Here is a 19,309-nt window from a genome sequence, read left to right as displayed (position 1 = left end):
TATTTGAATTTTTATGAAACTTGAATTTAGAATATTTGAATATTTGAAATCTTGTGAATTTATACTTTTGTATATTTATAGAAACTGAATTTTAAATGTGCTTTCTATTTGAAATTTTGAATATTTGTTTTTGAAATTTAAATGTGTAAAAATTGAAGTATTGTGGGGAATAATTTATTATTGAAATTGAATGCTTAGATTAGTAAAGAGTATTTTTTGAGTATTTAAAATGTCGGAACAACAGCAATTTGATTTGTTAAAACGAAAACGGAAGTCTTTACGCACCGCGGTAACGAAAGCTGTAAACGATTTAGAAACTGAATTGGCTAATGAACAATTAAATTCTAAAAAGTTAGAGGAATTTTCGGAAATTCTTAATTGTAAATTCGAACAATTGTCTATAGTTGATCAACAACTTGAGCCTCTTTTTAATACAGATAATTTTGAGGAAGAGTTTGAAACGGCGCAAGAATATAAAGTTTTACTTTGTCTGTTCCGCACTAAAAAGAAAATTAATCATGTTGCTAAGTTGAACTTGGATAATTCGTCATTAGTAGAAAACACGGCTTTGACTATTCCAACAGAAAACTTTCTTCCCCAGAATGTTGAAAGTATCAAAATTAAAATCCCCAAATATCATATAGCCAGATTTTTTGGCGATGATGCCTCTAAGTGGCTGACATTTTGGAACAGTTTTGAAACGGCTGTACATAACAATGAGTCATTAAATAAAGTCGACAAATTTAATTATTTAAAGGCTCATCTTGGAGGATCTGCATTAAATACCGTAGAAGGATTTCCTATTTCAGCAGCTGCGTACGATGAAGCAGTTCAATTATTGAAAGAACGATTTGCAAGTACTGAAGTATTGGTTCAAGCCCATATGAATAAAATATTATCTTTACCACCATTAAAAGATTCTAACGACATTCGGTCCTTCCGACAATTTGTTGATAACTGTAATGTTCAATTGAGAAGTTTGGAGTCTTTAGGTATTTCAACCTCACAATATGGAAGTATCTTGTGTCCAATAATCATGAAACTTATTCCGGCTGATTTACTTTTAGAATACAATAAATCAGAAAAACAAAATTCAGGTTCTAAAATTGAGGAACTGTTATCCTTCATTACTCATGCCTTAGCTGCCAGAGAAAAAACGCAGTCTATTAACAAAACAAATAAATCGTGTATTGAATTGCGTAATCGACGTATGGAGTTTAAATACCAGGATCGCGAAAATAAAAGAATAAATCAAAAAGGTATCTCTACTGCTACTGCTAATGAACTGTTAGTGACTCCTCTCAATGAAAATAGAAACAAAACGAAGAATAGCTGTGTCTTTTGTGAATCGATGACTCATACTACGAATAGCTGTGGACGTGCGATGACAGATCTTTCTCTACAGGAAAGAAAGAATATTTTATTGCGAAACGGTTGCTGTTTCAATTGCCTTAAAATAGATCGGCATCTTAGTAGGAATTGTCCCATAAATAAAACGAAATGTGAATTTTGTTCAGGATTACATCACAAATTTTTATGTTTTAGACAGCAACACATAGAAAGAAAAAATCTGGTTCAGACTGGGTCGACAGATCTAGGTAATCAGAGTGAAGGAGAAGTTTTTTACAAACTTTGGTTGTTTACATCAAAAATGGTAATTGTGAAAGGCTAGTAAGGGCAATTTTAGATACCGGAAGTCAGAAGAGTTATGTTTCGCAATACATTGCTAAAACTTTGGGTTTGAAGAGCCTAGGAAAACACAAGGTAACGCATGGACTTTTTGGCGGTCAACAAATGACTGAAGTGCATGATAGATATTCTATTAAATTATGTAGTCTGGATAGAAATTTTGATTTTACTTTGGAAGTTAACGATCAGAAGAATATATGTTTAGGAATATCTAGAATTACTGACTATCGTATTTTAAAGAAATTAGAGCAACTTGATATTTTTATAAGTGATTCTACTGTGAATAACAAGCATTGCATTTTTGATAAAAACGTTGATGAAATTCATATTTTGTTAGGAGCGGACATAATAGGAAAACTATTTACGGGTGAGATTAAACAAGTATCTAAAGGTCTCACAGCAGTAAATACAAAACTGGGATGGACTGTTATGGGAAAATCGAACTCTAAATCCACTTTTGAATCCAAAAATTCATTACTGGTGCATTCTTTGCTTACAAATCAGACAAAAATTTCGGACCTATGGGAATTAGATTCTTTGGGAATTAAGGACCCAAGTGAAAAGAAAACGAAACTTGAGTTGCAAGATCTTACTTTAAAACATTTTGAGAATACGGTCTCGCAAAATGAAGATGGTAGATATTATGTATACATTCCTTGGATCGATGGACATGATAAACTTAGTGATAATTTTCAACTAGCCGAAAGAAGGTTGAAAAATACTGTAAGATCTCTAAAAGGTAATGGTAGACTAATAGATTATGAGCAAGTGTTTTTTGAATGGGAAAATGAGGGGATTATTGAAAGGGTTAATGAAAATGATCATGACAAAAATAAGAAAATTCATTACCTACCACACAGACCTGTGTTCAAAGAAAACTCTACAACCAAAATCCGCCCTGTATTTGATGGGTCCGCTCGTCATGGACACTTTTGTTCTCTGAACTCTTGCATTGAACCAGGACCTAATTTAATTGAAATAATACCTGCAATCTTGAATAGGTTTCGTTTAAGAAAGATAGGAGTAATATCGGATATTCGTAAAGCATTCTTGCAAATCGCTTTACACGAAAACGATAGGAACTGTCTACGTTTTTTGTGGTGGGAAGGTGGCGATCATGAAAAGGTTATTATTTATAGACATTGTCGAGTAGTCTTTGGAGTATCATGCAGTCCCTTCCTGCTAGCTGCAGTATTAAATTTTCATCTAAAACGGGCACCTGAGCATTTGAAAGCTGCAGCTGAAAAGCTACTAGACTCTATGTACGTTGACAATTGCGTAACGAGTGTGGAAACATTCGAAGAATACTTGTTTTTTCAACGAGACTCTAGAGAATTGTTGGCATTAGGAAATTTCGACTTACGTGGTTGGAGACATAGTAACATGCATTCACCTATTTTGGAGGAAAGCATTGATCAACATGATCTCTATTCGCCCGAGGTACAAGTTCTTGGTCTTTTGTGGAATGTGGAAAGAGATACTTTGTCCATCTCTTTCAAAGAGCCCGTTCTTGAAGAAGGACCCGTTTCGAAAAGAAAAATACTTTCCATTACTCATCGAATTTTTGATCCAATTGGAGTCACCTGCCCTGTCACTCTAATTCCCAAACTGATTCTGCAAGAGTGCTGGAAGATGGAAGCGTCTTGGGATTTTCCATTGCCTGAAGACATCGAGAAAAAATTTGAAATTTGGCAGTGTCAACTTAAAGACTTGAAAGAATTAGAAATTTCACGGAGGCTGTCACACCTCGATCTTAAAGACGCCAGCTTGTCACTAGAGGTATTTTGCGACGCTTCAAAATTGGCTTACGCTACGTGCGCATTTCTTCGAGTTGAGAAAGATGGCAAGGTGACCTGCCAATTAATCCAAGCACGATCAAAGGTTGCTCCTTTGAAAGGTATTTCTATCCCAAGATTGGAACTTTTATCTTGCATGATCGGAGCAAGGTTAGCTGATGCGATAAAGAGAGATTTGCATTTGGAAGATATTGAAAGCACTTTCTGGTCTGATTCAATGGATGTTCTACATTGGATAAAAAGAGAAGGCCCATGGGCTACCTTTGTTGCTAATAGAGTGGAGGAGATAAGAAAACTATCTTCTGTGGAAAATTGGAGACATGTACCTGGTATTTCTAACCCAGCTGATCTCCCATCGAGAGGATGTACAGTGAGGACCCTCATCAAAAGTCATTGGTGGGAAGGACCTGATTGGATCAAAAGGTCGAAAGAAGATTGGCCAAAATCTGCTCATTTTCCAAATATGGAAGTGGTTAATTCAGAAAAGAAGAAGACTATTGTAACCGCTTCTGTTTTACAACTTGAGGAAAAGTATTATCATCGATTTTCATCGTATGTTAAAATTGTCCGAATTACAGCTTGGCTTTTAAGGTTTCTTAAGAATCTGAAGAATGGGAGAAATCGAAGAACAGTAGGTCCATTGAATTATGATGAAATCAAGAAGGCTGAACGTATTTTGCTGAAACAAGTGCAGTTAGAAGCCTTTTATGATGAGAACGACAAAAGGTTAAAATCTTTACAAGTTATCAAAGACTCTGAGGGAATTCTAAGAGTGAAAACCAGAATATTTTTTAGGGAAGACCATAGAGATTTTCGTCTGCCCATAATTCTTCCTTCCGATCATCCTGTTGTCATGACTCTCATAATGTATGAACACGAACATCATGGACATTCTGGAGTTCAAATGCTTATGTACCATCTTAGGGAAAATTACTGGATTTTGAAGTCAAGAAAAGCTATTAAAAAAGCTATAAAGTCCTGCATCATTTGCAATAGATTTGATGCAAAACCGGTTTTTGTTCAGGAGGGCCTATTGCCTCAAGACCGTGTGAGAGATGCTGAAACTTTCGAAATCGTAGGATTAGATCTAGCTGGACCTGTCATCCTTAAAGAAGAAAGAAAGGCTTGGATTTTGATCCTAACTTGCGCGGTTTACCGTGCAGTCCACCTCGAACTTTTAACTTCAGTATCAACTGAAAATTTCCTACTAGGTTTGAGGAGATTTATTGCACGAAGAGGTCGACCATCTGTCATCTATTCAGATAATGGTACAAATTTGAAAAGTGCTCATCGTCTACTGAAGGAAGTTGATTTCGAAAAACTGAAGAATATTGAAGAACTAAGACCTATTTCTTGGACTTTTATACCTCCAAATGCCCCCTGGTGGGGAGGATTTTGGGAGAGACTTATCGGCCTTATGAAGCGGATTTTAAGAAGAACTTTAAGAAAGACATCTTTAAATCATGAAGAAATGAACACAGTTCTTTGTGACTGTGAAAGAGTAATGAATTCAAGACCACTTACTTATGTTTCGGAAGATGCCGAGGATTTGGAACCCCTTACTCCAGCAATGTTCCTGAGAACCGGTTATTAGAGAAACCGGTGTGCCTGATTTAGACCTAATTGAAGAAACTAAGTTTAATAAAAGATTGGCCTACCGAAACAGAATCCAAAAGGATCTAAGGAAACGTTTTCGATCGGAATACTTGGGACAATTGCGAGAAATACAAAAGGTAAAAAGAGAAACTGCTTTATGTATTGGAGACATCGTTTTGGTTGAAGATAATACCAAAAGATTGAACTGGAATTTGGGGAGGATTTTGAAACTGTTTCAAGGAAAAGACAATAGAGCTAGAGTAGCTCTAGTTAAGACCAAGTTTGGTTCTTTTCTGCGTCCTGTGCAGAAATTATATCTACTTGAAGTGAGCGAAAATGATAAACCTGTTGAACACAATACTAATTCTCCTCTAATTTCAGGTGCTAATAGACAAGAGACTTTTCCCATCTCTTTAGATAGGAAGACTTCCCTGATAGAGCCCCCTGATGGTCTTCCACTTCCTTCTAAAGAATCTGACTGTGGAACCGACATGGAGCCGACGATGGATTCTTCGCCTCTCCTTCCGAATGAAACTTCTCATCCTGTCTTACCTGACGGAACTGAAAAATTGGAACCAAGGCGATCCCGTTATGGACGATTGCTGAGACCTGTCCAAAGACTATGAACTTTTATTTGAGTTTATGAACAGCTTATAAACTCAAAATGGGGAGTGTTGCAACGGGAAACGAACAAACTTTATTCGTTTTCGTAGTTTCCTGTAATTCCTTTTTTTTATTATTTGTTTTATATATATATTTATGATGCATCTGTTCATTTCCGGTCTGGTGGCGCCAGAAGGGATTATTATTTATATTGGGTTTTTTTTGTAATTTAACAGTTATCTGTTAGAACTCCTGAAGGAGTGTTTGTAATTTATAAAACTGCATTAAAAGATGTTAAACAAAACGACCTCACTGCTTTTGTCATGTGGAGAAGTTATTGGATATTTTTAGGGTAGGCAAGCTCTATCCCGGACATTTTGGCTCGAACTTTGATCAGCAGAAAGGTATGTGGATTCTTTTTTGTTGATAAATAGAAATTAAAGAACATCAAATCCGCAATAGGGACTTTTTGACCATGACAGATTTATACGTGCCCCAGCCACCGCACACACGGAGAGTCTTCGGGGGCGGGGTTCGAACTCGCAACCCAAGGGACGCGAATGCAACGCCCTACCAACCATGCTATCCCGGCCATATTTATATGATAATATATAATGAATGATATGAATATAGATTTACGAAGTGCCAGTCTAAGAAGAAACGAAAAAATATTTTGTTTCAAGTGCTCCGGTATGCAACTAAATGATTTCAGTTTGGACTTGCGGGTGTAGTCTCCTCAAAACTTTCTCACATACTCTAATAAAGGTATAATCCTAGGAAATCTCTTGTATTGGATACATTATTTACGAAGTATTAACCTTCCGTGTGACTTTAGCATTTTTACTGTATCTATAGACTCTATGTATAAGAATATAGAATCCTTAGCGATTAATCCCAGGCATGTTAATAGTATACGAAAATCGAATTTGTCTTTTAAATACATTTTTTCCCGACCGATTGAAACAAAAACTTGACACAAAATCTACACTTGCAGTTAAAAAATTCCGAACCAAATCTGATATATTTCAATCATTCCGCTTTTGAATTATCGCGTTTACATGTTTTTAAAAGAGCAGACAGTCAACTCCTTAATGGATTTAGTTCAAAATTTGATAGTTGCCTGCATTATAAATTTTAAATATGCGTAGCGAAATTTATCCATTTAACACTCACCATTTTATAATTATCGTATTAACTTATATTAGAACAGTCAGGCGGACAGACTGAATGAATTTTGCTCGAAATTTGATAGAAATCTACAAATTTCGTGTAAAGACGGTATACCAAATTTCATCTGTCTAGCTCAAAGCCTTTTTGAATTATCCTGTTCACAGATAGACACATTTTTTTCTAAAAATGTGTTTATCGAAATCAGATAGGTCTAAACATTGGTGATTCGTCAAAATTTCGAGTTCGAATTTTTTGCCTGTTACAATACTTTTTTCATACTCCATATACAAGAAAAAAAAAAAAAAAAGAATTTTTGCCTTTGTTGAAGTTGAGAAAGTACCAACAGGCTTATTTAAAGCTATCCAGAGACAAAACGGTAGCAGTGCTAATAAATCGAATTTTAAAAACTGATTAAGAGTTAAAACAGATACAAAATGAATTGAAATTTCCACAAAAAGTCAACAAATCATCAGTATATTATATGTCGTATTTAGAATCTATGTGGTTTATTTGTTGGTTGCTTTCTGCAAAGATGCCACAGCAATTCTTATTTATTATGAAATCTGAAAATCCGAAAAAGAAATGCAAAGGAATCCTAAATTAAAACTGCCAATAATAAATGGACAGTTCGAAAACAGTTGATTTCATTGTAACAAAATTTCGTAACGTATATTCCATATAACGCACCACAAATAATCAGTAGATAATTTTTTAGGTATAAATAAAGTGAAAAAGAAAAAAAAAAAAGACAAGACCTGTAAACAGTTTGTTTGTCCATAAAAGATACGGATTGAGGTCATAAAAATTTTGTTTTGAAAATTTAGGATACACTAAACGTTTCTTCTTCAAAATACTTCCCATTTAGAATAAACATCATTACGGACCGGAAGTTGGGGGGGTCACACTTTTTTTTTTCATGTCTTTATAAGGAGGAGATGTGCGGATTGATGAGAAATGAAACAAGGAAGAAAAGTTAATAAAATGTTATCTTTCTGCTCTCTCTTTGCTGTTATTTAACTCTTTACTGATATTTTTCACTCTCTAATAGAATTTAAATGTAAAAAAAGGACGATAATTGACTGATTTAAAATTATTTTTAAATTGTGTCTATCTGCTTATTATGATAATAGTTAAAATCTCGACTTCTTAAGTGTAATTTATTGATTAAACATCAGCATACCAAGCACACAATCCTACCCACTGGTCCGATTTCGTAGATTTTTATTTCATATAAAAACGCGTGATGCCTGGATATATCATGAAGGATTGTTTCCTTCCAACACCTTCCATTTTTGAGAAATCTATAACATATTCGCTACATATTCTCTACGGGGAAAATCCAAGGCATAGTTCGCCAACCCCTAACACTGGACCAATTTTGAAAATTTTTGTTTCTTATGAAAGTACATGCTCCCTAGATACGAATGGGGAGGGGACATTTTTAGAGAAATGTAGGTAGCATTATTTCAGTCTATATTCTCTGTGAATAAAAACAATGATAGAGTTTTAGCCACAAACATAGCAAAATTTTCGTTTCATATGTATGCTCATGACTCCTTAATAGTTAATTATTTCAAATATAAAGATGGGAACCGAATAGCATGTCGCCGAAGGCGGCTTGTAAAATTTTATTAAAATCAGTGTATAACTCCCGATTGTACATTTCCTTCAAAGTAAATTAAAAAATACGTTAAGCTTGTAAATTTTAGGTTTAATACACAAAGTTTGAATGTTATCTGTTCACAGGACTGTTTTTTTTTTTTTAAATGTCAAAATACAAGTGATATAGCTATATAACGTAAAGAGCTAAATGAATAAAATTTTGTGCACAGAACTAAATATATGAACAAAATTTTATCTATTTTATTTATATTTCATATTCGAATACTTTCCAATATAGAGTTATATTTTAAATAGCATTTAAAGTGTAGGTTCGCAACAAATTTTCAAACCAAATTTGATAAGGGTAGACTTTTCTGTCCATCTGTATTTTTGTATGCATGCAAATAATTATAATTTTGCAATAATTCAAAAAAGTGATGTCTGGTGCATGATCTTGTGACTAAAATTGCATATCTGTGTCAAATTTTAATTTAAATTGGTCGTAGTGAAAGCACTAGAAATACATTTCCAATTTTTTTTTTCTATTTTTATTATTGCCGAAAGAAAAATCGCACTCTACATTCAGTAAAAATGATAGATTCACGCCAAAGTTCGATATTTCGTAATTAATGTTCGCCAATAAAATGCAAGTAATACACAAATACCGGTTTTCTTTACTATATTGCACAGCGTGTGACTCTAATGTTTGCAACTTCTGAAAATAAAAATCTGAGGTTTCGTGACATTCATGGTATTGCCAGAGAAGAGGGCATAATATATTTACTGAAGCGTATGTGGAAAATTTTTGGCAAAACTATTCCTGCTGGTTTTAAATTATAAAGCAAAATATTTGTTTAGAATTATAAAACAACATAATATAAAATTTACAAAACGCAATTAAAAACATTTTTTAATAATGTTCTGAAATTTAAGTTATACTTGTTTTTTAATTTGAATGCAATAACCTGTTAATTAACTGAAAGCCTAAAATTAATTAACCTAAAAATAATGGTTTAAAAAAATCAAGGTCCTGGAGTTATTGCATAGTTGCCTACCCTAACTATTTGATTAGACCCCATAACGATGACAGGACATACCTCAGTATAAAGAATTTATACAAGAGATGTATATTGCGGTCTTTATTGCATGGTTTCAGTGCAGGTGTTATTATTTGAGGTGGTCCAGTCAATCAATTTTTTCAAGATATTCATGTGTGAGTAATATAAATAGTTATTGTGATTTACACAATGATTCTTGAAATAAAAAATTGTTTTACAGAAAAAAATCATTTAAAAAATATTTCTATTATTTTGTTATACAGTAAAAGACACGATTTTTTAAACTACTTAATGTTAAATCATGATAAAAGAATTGGCTGGAAAAAAAATCACAGTAATATTTATTTCAATAAAATTGTTAAGAAAACAATATATTACATGCAACAAAATACATCTCCAAATGCAATAGAAAAACATTATTTACTAATAATTTTTTAAGGTATGATATCTTGTAAAACACTCCCCCGCATGCAATGCAACATTGCATAATTTACATACATAACGCGTCTCACGTCTCTGGCTGTGGGCTTTGCATACTCTGCAAACTCTAGTTGGAAATTTCTTACGCCCAGAGGGTGGAATTGCCACAGGATAATGATCTTTCATACCACCTGATAATCTCAGAGGATGATCTTTCGAAATTCTGTTAGAGCTAACAGATGGCGCTTTATCATCAGTGTTTTCCAAATGTAGAATATCTTCTGGTATTCTGGGCTTAATCCAGTTGCTAGCTAAAAGAAGAAGAAACTTAAAAAGTTTTAACTGCAATTAATTCCTATTTTTAAACCTGATTCTTTACACTTTCCATCTTTATAAGTCAAGATGGGAAAATATGTGAAAGTTTCAATTCCATCTTTACAAGTAAAAGTAGGACTGAAAAAGGATGCAAATCAAAATAGATAAAAAAAAAAATTCAAGGTTCTTTTTTCCAAAATGAATTAATTTTATAACACAAAAAAAGTAGTAATTCATCTTTAAAATGTTAGAATTAAAGTTCTGAAGTTTGATGTTTTTGTTTTGTTTGGATTTTTCCGGCACAAGAGCCATGGGTTTGACTACGCTGTGCCAAACTAGGGTTAAAACCATATCAATGTACAATAATCAAAAACGGATAGTGTACAAAAATACCCAAAAGCAAACAAGTTTAAATGAGTGCATAAAATTTGATAGAATATAAAAACGCAAAAATTTGAGCATGTGGTGTCTTACCAAGTAAGAAAGGTAATGGAGTGTTCGTGTTTTGAAAAAATAGCAAATGCTGAGCATTGAAATTTGGGCATTCTGACAATATATGTTGAACAGACATTTGACAGTCACACTGAGAATATAGAGGTGGTTGTTCAGCTAGCAACAAGTGGAAATGGGTGAATCTAGAATGCCCACTACGTAAAAGGGTTAACAGTGAGTCTGCTTTTCTATTCGCTAATGAAGACCACAGTTGCACATTTGATAAAATTAAATATTTTAATCTCACTGCAAAACAATGTTTAATTCAACAGACTATACAGTAAATTGAGAAAACAATTATTATTAATCAATGTGAAGATGATTATATTGTTTACAATGATTAACAATTAATCGTTCAATGTGGTTCTTTACATTTATAGAGAATGATAAAATTGAACAGAAAATAAATTCTTTAATGAATTTAAATGTCGCTTGATGGAGAATACATTATGTATATAAACCAATGCATACATTATGCAATGGTCTGTACTTTAGCATGCAAGGAAATGTGATAATTCAAAAACGCAGTGGCTTAAATCATTGAAACTGCTTGCTGCTAATAGTTGTTTCTAAAAGGAAAGACAATTTTGTGCAATTTTAATAAGTATGCAATCATTATAATAACAGTGTAAACGCTACATTGTTCTGTTGAGATCTAACAACTTCTGAAAAACCTGTGATTAGGAAATAAAAAGAATACAATACATAAGATGATTATGTAGAGAAATAACTAGAATGTAATATAATTCAATTTAAAGTCAATACATTATAAGAAGTGAAAAATTAATATGACATAAATATCAAGCAGATAACTGCAAATTTTTTTTCCACATTTCAATTTAACTTTTATTAAATAAAATAACCGTAGGAACTAAAATAATATAAATAATCAAAAGTAATGAATAATCTGAATGCAAACAGTTAATAAGGAAACATTAAAAAAAATGTATCAACAGATAGAAAATCTTTTACAATTAAGTCATTCAAACAGGCATATAGTGTGAATACTATTTCTGTACTTCATGTGACTCTAAAATATATAAATACCATTGATGCATTTGGTGTGACTTTTTGATGGTGAAAAAATTTTAATCTAAGATACTACTGTATAAATTATAGTTCATATCCAAAAATTCGCATTTGAACTTCAATGTATTCGATACTATAAAGCAGTATTTATATTTAGCCAATGTTGTTATACTAATAAAATCATGCACATACAAAAAGAGAAGGGGGGGGGGCAGAGTTTTTTTCTAGAGAATGGGGGGGAAATAAATCTAGAATGTAGAGACACACAATCCCTTTTTCCATATTTTTATTTTTTAATAAAATAAAAATAAATTTATTAATTTTAATAAAATTATTAAACATTTTTTTAATAAATAAAAGCTTAAACAATAAGTTTCAATTTTTTTCAGGAATAAAGATATAAAATATATCTCAAAATGAACAATAAAATCTGAAATCAAATAAAATTTAAAAATAATATATAATGATTTAAGATATACAGGAAATATGCACACTTTTGCTGTAGTTTTACTGCAAGACACAAAAAAATTTAAATTTGGCACATTAATTGCAAACAGGTCACATTTTTTTATTGAAGAAAATTTATCAAATCAATAAATTATATATACAATGTAATCTTTTCTATTCCTTTACCATGAATGAAAAACTTATTGCTGATTATAGAGATAAAAAAAAAAGAAAAAAAAAGAATGGAATGAATTTTATTATTTCTAAGGAACCATTCATCATTTCATTAAAAAAAAAGCAGATAACTGTTTTTTTTTTAATTAAATGCCTTTGTATACAGAACCCTGATAAAAAAGATTAATTTTAGAATATAATATTCGTGAGAAAATTTTAATTTCTCTTAAAGATACACTTAACTTTCTAATAAAATGGATATAAAAACAGAAACTGAAACAGGTATAAAACTTGGAAACATAAAGAACTCACATATTAAAGATATAAAAAAAAATAAAAAAAATTTACCTTTTGTAACTAAAGAGAAATATATAAACATTTACAATAATTGTACTATACATTTCAAATATTGTTCTTAGTACTACAGCTTTCATTTCAAAAACTTTGCAATAATGCTACATACAAAGTTATAAAGAAATTTATCCTTTTTATAATATTTTTCAATACAAAATACACAAAAATAAAATTTCAATTTAAATATAACTTTATTGTACTGATTAAATAAGGAAATATGAAAATAAGAAACAATTCGTATATTCAAATAAATACTGTGTAATATTCAGATGAACAGATGCCAGAAAACAAGGCATTTTTCAAAATTTTTTAATAATAAAGTATGTATTAATTTTTATGTATACTTAAAACTTTAATAAAAATATTATCAAATAGCTGTTTATTAAATACTTAAATATTTCTAATAAACTGCTGTAATTTCATCTTTTTAATTTGTTGAAATCTTTACCAACAATTTAGTTAAGTAAAATGCACCAATCTTGATTATAAAATACTCAGTTAATAAAAAAAAAGATAAAAAGTTAATACAATATTAAAAGAATAATTTGCATTAATCAAATTTTTTAAAAACCATGATTAAATCCTATGCATTTCATTAGAGTTTTAAATGTTTTCTTGAAGCTTGTATGGTTTATAGCACATACAAGAAACAAGACATGTAAATTATCTGTAATTTATGTATAAAGGACACCAAAACAATACTTTGTTTTTGGATATAGTTATTTATTTCCATATTATGTACATTTGTTTGAATAAATGGCTTCAAAATCATTTTGGCAAAAAAATGAGAAATGCAAGAAAATGTATATTTTTTTAAGATGAAAAATTTTAAATGTATTCAATTTTGTACATAAATATTCAACCAAGAAAATCATTACAAATTTAAGAACTTTCACAAAGTAAAATTTTACTTTATTTAATGAATAAAAATAAATTATTCAAAAATTCAACAGATATATTTAAAGGAGAAAAGAATTCTAAAAACTTTCTAAGATGGAAAGATAAATATACATAACATATGCAACTTTTGAAGGTTATTAAGCCTTCTTTTTCTAATCCAATTTAAATTTTAAAATATATAAAAGACAAAAAAAAAAAAAAAAAAAAAGCAGAAAACTCTTCAAAAATTTCAAGGAATTATACTAAATAGTCAACTAAATCATCTTTTACTTACATGTTGCAATGAAAGTTTTAAAATATACAGAATAAATATCACAGAATTTTTAAACAACTGTGAAAATGAATAAAAATTTATAAAAATTAAGCTAAACAACTTGTAATAAACATTAAAGAGTTTGAATTTTATTTGAAACCAATTTTAGTTTTCTTTTTGTGAATCCAAGAATGTTTCTGGAGAAAGTTATACTTAGGAAATATTTCTGGGCAGTAAAGACATTTATATGAATGAGTTGAATGAAGACGTTCATGATAAGTTATATGGCACTTTTTGTCAGTTGAATACATACAATACCGACACTGGAACTTACTATTATATGGCAGCATCTGTTTTGTATAAGCTGGAAAAAGAAAATATATTTTATTAAAAAGTCTTTTAGAATAGGCAGTTAAAAAAATATATGATTTTGAAACAACATTAAAATAAAAAATTGAATCGAAAAACATTTTTATACTAAAAGTTATTTATTATATAAGTGAATTTATGTACTAACGTTATGCATAATATTTATGTTCAATAGGAGCACTAATTAAAAAAAATGACATTAATATTCTATGTTGTATAAGATTATGTCACTTAAAGAATCTACTATTCATATAATAAATGCTATTCATAGAAATAAATACAAAGTACAGATCTAAGAAGAAAAATCTTTGTCTTTTGAATTAAAAGTAAACAAAAATGTAAAGAACAGAAAATAAAAATCTGTTAGTTTAATTTCCAATTGCACATCTTTCAATTTTAAAATTAAGTCAAATATTACGTGACATTTAAAAGTAATATGGTACTTCCAATTTTCTTAAGAAATTTTCCTTTCTTAAACTATGTTACATTATTGCAACAATAGTAATGTTCAGAAACAAAGAATCATTAAGTTTAAACCCTCAGTTAAAACATAGCACATTAGCTACTAGGAAGAAATATATAGACAGGAAAAAGAATTTTCATCACTTTTGGTATATTTTATCTATATTTACATTTTAATCTTCATATATTAAGGTATTTTAAATCTATAATGGGATGTTAAAAATGCATTTAATTTGGAAAATAATATTTTTAAACATATAGCTTTGAAATACAATTTTGATAACTTTCTAAAACTAAAAATAGTCAATAAATAAATTAGATTATCAATGAAATTTTAGAAAAAAAATATGAACAAATGATTCTTGTAGCACTAAGTATTCAATATATATAAAAATAAATTTTGACAATAATTTTAAGTTATAATAATATATCTGTATCAACAACTATTATGACTAGAAACAGTGATTATACTTAATTGAAAATCAAAAAAATATTCTTTTTAAATATTTAAAATTACACAAAATCAATCAATCAATCACAGGTCATAATAAATATAAAGTACAGTTGTAATTTTGAGAAAAATCTGCAAGAAAAAAAAAAGATCTGATTAAACATTTCAAGCAGAAATATTATTTAAAAATATCAAACATATTTTTTTTTTTTTGGTAATATAAGGAACAAAATAAAGATCACAGTATTTTAAAGACTCGGAATTAGAATTTTACATATAATAGCTGTTAAATGGAACATATATATTATTTGTAATATAAAAATTATTAAATTTATAAAAATGTACAAATATTAATACAAAATTTAAAAATTGACAGAATGAAGGTCTCATGCATTCCTTTAAAAAATTCAAATACCATTTTAAAGAATGGATGGTTTGAATATGAATAATAATAAAATATTTCTTAATATCTTTATTTGATACATAAAAACACACATATAATTCAAAGCAAAGATAATTTTAATGAAAGTGTGAGATATAGAAAAAAATAATACTTTTTGGTAGTTCAAAGTAGCTTAAATTTAGTGAATACAACAACTTTATACTATAAAGAAAATCACATTTTTCACAACTAATTTTATAGCATAAGGTAGCTGTGTGCATTTGTGAACCATTTATTACCTACTATATTTACTGATACAGGGTATTTAATGACAACAATGCTTTTTCTTTTTTATCAGTAATACCTGTTTAATGGTAATTGCTGCCAAGCAATAGAAAAGTACCCAAACTTTTAATAATAAATATAGTTGAATAATTCCAAATGCATTAATACGATGAAATTTCAAGCCTTGAATTTACAGTTGACAGTAGAAAAGAAAAATTTTGCAGAAAATAATATGCAATAATCTCAAATACAACACCTTATATATTACAATCAATATGCATGTTTTGAAAAGAGTACCAACTTGAAAACAAACATTCATAACTTACAATAATTGAGAAAATATACATAAATTGATGTTTTTCTTGCAATCTCCAGGGATGAAAATGTATTTCAAATATAACTGCAAACTAATTCATACAAATGCATATAACAAAACATTATACGTTTTTAGTTTTGAAACTTTAAAGAATGTTAAATATACAAATAAAAAAGACAATTTCAGATTTACACCTTTGTATGTATTTTTAATGCAAAATGAAAATAATTATGAGTATTTTGATTATTTTTAGGAAACAGGAGCAAACTATTTGTTTAAAAAATGAATTGTTGAAATAAACAAGTCTAAGATTCTTAATCAATAAAATGTAACATAATTTTTTTGGCAATTAAATTTTTTTAAATTTTAATTATTAGTTTTTATAAGGTGATATAGGCATTTCAGATACATATATCATCTTATTGTATCTTTTAAATTTATTATATATTTTAAAATCTACCTTAACTTTTTTGAACAAAATTATAAAAAAAACTGAAAAACTTTATTCACCTGATAATAGTAAAAACTATATTAGAATTGTTTAAAAAAAGGATTTTACTATTAAAAAATATTTGATATCAATAAACTAAAAAAAAATTATATCTTGTACTATATAATTCTTTTATATTTTGAAAAATATTCCAATGACATAAATTTTATTTATGGCAAATTAATTAGCAGCTGCACAGATCTTCCAGAAAGAAATAAGGTTCTTTTTAGAAATGGAAATTTTACATATTTTGCTTTTTAGTACCTGTGTATTAGCCACATGTCAGTAAATAATTTGAAAAATAAAAAGAACTCTCAAGATCCCATGTTAATAGATTCTTTTATAACTAAATATTTGCCATTGGCATATGGTTAATATATAGATACCAGCTTTTCTTTATGCCAGAGAGACAGGGGGGAGAGAAAAAAATCTTTCCCCCAAGAAGCTGTTATTTGCAATAATTGAAAAATTTTCTTTTTTATTCACCTTTACATGTAATAGTTAATCCTTACATCTGTATCTTTAAGTAGCCCTTATTTAGTTATCAAATGCAAATGGGGAGAAAACATCAAATCTCATTTACAAATGAATCTATTTACATGCAATCTGTGACATTAGTGACATGTAGTCAATAACAACATAGCATTTAAAATAAGTAGGAAAACTAAAGAACAATCACTCAACTCTAACCAGTAAACTGATTTAACCAATTTTAGTTTAATACAAAAAGATCATGACTTTTAGATATGTTATCAGCAGTCTCTGTTCACTGCTCTTCATTGTTGAGATAAATTGAAAGTTACTACTTTACATTCCCTAAAGTAAAACCGATTACAGTTCAAATCACAAAGGCTGTTTCTGTTCATTATGTTACAGTTAATTTATTATACTCACAAAAGTGGAGAGTTTAAAACAAATAAAAGTTTAAAAAAAAGTTTCAATTTCACAGTGCACTAAAAAATAACTTAATCACCTTCAATAAAATTTTTTAAAAAAATTAGGTTAATTTATTAGAAAATTATTAAAAAATTAGACAATACATATAAAAAAATCATACAAACCTCCTGAAAAAAAAATTAAAAGAAAAATTTTTAGAGTACATATATTTTAATACATCAGAAAATAAAAATTTATAATTTAAAAATTTAATCATTTTACATTATAAAACACATCATCTAAATAAATTAGACTGGTGATGTTTGTGCATTCTAGCACTATGTAGAAGTCTGAAATAAATTTGTTTCCTAATTTGATGTTCTATTTTTATAACTACGTGAAGGTTATTTGGAAATGAATATGATAATTTTGAACAGCAATCAGTTCACAAAAGGCAAATATTTGAACTAGACACTGCTCTTCAAACATCCAGCCGAAAAAGATTTGCTTTACCATAAAAGATTTAAAAATTACCAGGCCCATAAATACAGAGGATTTTTAATAAATCTATATTCCTCTGATTCCAAAGGTACAAAGTACCTTTTCTAGAAATAAAACAAATGGAGAAGAAGGGAAATAAAAGTAAGCACGGAACTAAAATAAAAAGTTGAAATTCATGGAATAAAATTCTTCCAATTAAAAGCTTTTTCTGATATTCTTAGTTATGATATAAATTACAATTTTAAATTTGTTTCTTTCGTCAAATATTAGATACCAAACACATACATATTTAATTAGATAATTATCATATATACATCAATTCTTCACTAAAATTTCATGGTTTTTAAAAATATAGAATCATCAAAAATAATCGATCAACTTTTAAAATTGTCAATTTCTTCATTTAAAAAAAATAAAAGCCAAAAACAAAGCGGCTATATAAATACAATTTAAATTAATGCACATCAATTCTTAATACATTCTACAAAATTCTTATTTCATTTAGATTCAAAGGTATACATTATTTATCTCCCGTTACGTTAATATTAAAGAAATTTTGCAGATTTATTTCCAAATAAAAATGAATTTACAGTAACAGCTTATAGTAAAAAAAATTCACAGTAAAAACATCTGTATAAAATCTATTCTTTTAATATACTTGCTATGAGGTTGCGACAGTGCAACAATAAGCTGTAGTTATTTAATTCTTCATGTTATTTAATAAAGATATGGATCAATACAAATCAAACAATTGTAGAATAATCGAAAACTAATGACACTATAATTTAGCAGACAACTGTTTTCGACAATATCACATTTGTTTATCAGCTTTATATCTACTTTTCGTACCTTTTCAAAGCTATAGATTCAGATCGAAGGAAAAAAAATATAATTTTCCCGCAATTAACATTTTATGAATAGTAGTTTATCTTATATATCTTTTATTGTAAAATATTTTTATGTGAATTTCAAATGAAAAGATTTTAGACATATTAAAATAGTTGCGATCATTTACTCATTTTTATATGAATTGGTTCATTAAATTGTATTTGAAAATACTGAAGAGTAACATGAGTAAAGAATTAGAAAGGAGTTAAGAAAACTATTTTAAGAATTCTTTCATATCAATGAATTTTTAATGGAAAACTGATTCAGATAGTTAGTAGAAAACATATAATTATGAAAAAAAAATTATCTTCAATTATCTGACCTCATTTTTGATTCAGAAAACGAAACTGTGATTTTTTAGTCTTTACAAATCTGGCAATACCACTTCGTT

The 19,309-nt window shown here is 28.9% G+C and overlaps 2 protein-coding genes across 3 annotated transcripts; one reads left to right on the top strand and one right to left on the bottom strand.

The window, feature by feature from the left end:
• Positions 1-229: 229 nt before the first annotated feature.
• Positions 230-5,707, top strand: LOC129959023 (uncharacterized). Its single transcript, XM_056071797.1, has 3 exons — positions 230-1,379; positions 2,027-5,071; positions 5,463-5,707. The coding sequence occupies exons 1-3, from the start codon at positions 230-232 to the stop codon at positions 5,705-5,707; spliced, it is 4,440 nt and encodes a 1,479-aa protein (XP_055927772.1).
• Positions 5,708-9,882: 4,175 nt separating this feature from the next.
• On the bottom strand, positions 9,883-18,921 carry LOC129961952 (piggyBac transposable element-derived protein 4-like). Of its 2 annotated transcripts, XM_056075600.1 has the most exons (3): positions 18,880-18,921; positions 14,233-14,262; positions 9,883-10,245 (listed from the first exon to the last, which is right to left on the bottom strand). In XM_056075600.1, exons 2-3 carry the CDS (start codon positions 14,246-14,248, stop codon positions 9,938-9,940), a joined length of 324 nt encoding a protein of 107 aa, XP_055931575.1. In that variant the 5' UTR covers positions 14,249-14,262; positions 18,880-18,921; the 3' UTR covers positions 9,883-9,937. The 2 variants fall into 2 exon arrangements, with proteins under 2 accessions (XP_055931575.1, XP_055931574.1); XM_056075599.1 differs by lacking the exon at positions 18,880-18,921 and having other exon boundaries at positions 14,233-14,463.
• Positions 18,922-19,309: the final 388 nt, after the last annotated feature.

This window comes from Argiope bruennichi, chromosome 2 (assembly GCF_947563725.1).
Source record: "Argiope bruennichi chromosome 2, qqArgBrue1.1, whole genome shotgun sequence".
Classification (NCBI taxonomy): Eukaryota; Metazoa; Arthropoda; class Arachnida; order Araneae; family Araneidae; genus Argiope; species Argiope bruennichi.
This window is presented reverse-complemented; position numbering and strand designations above follow the sequence as displayed.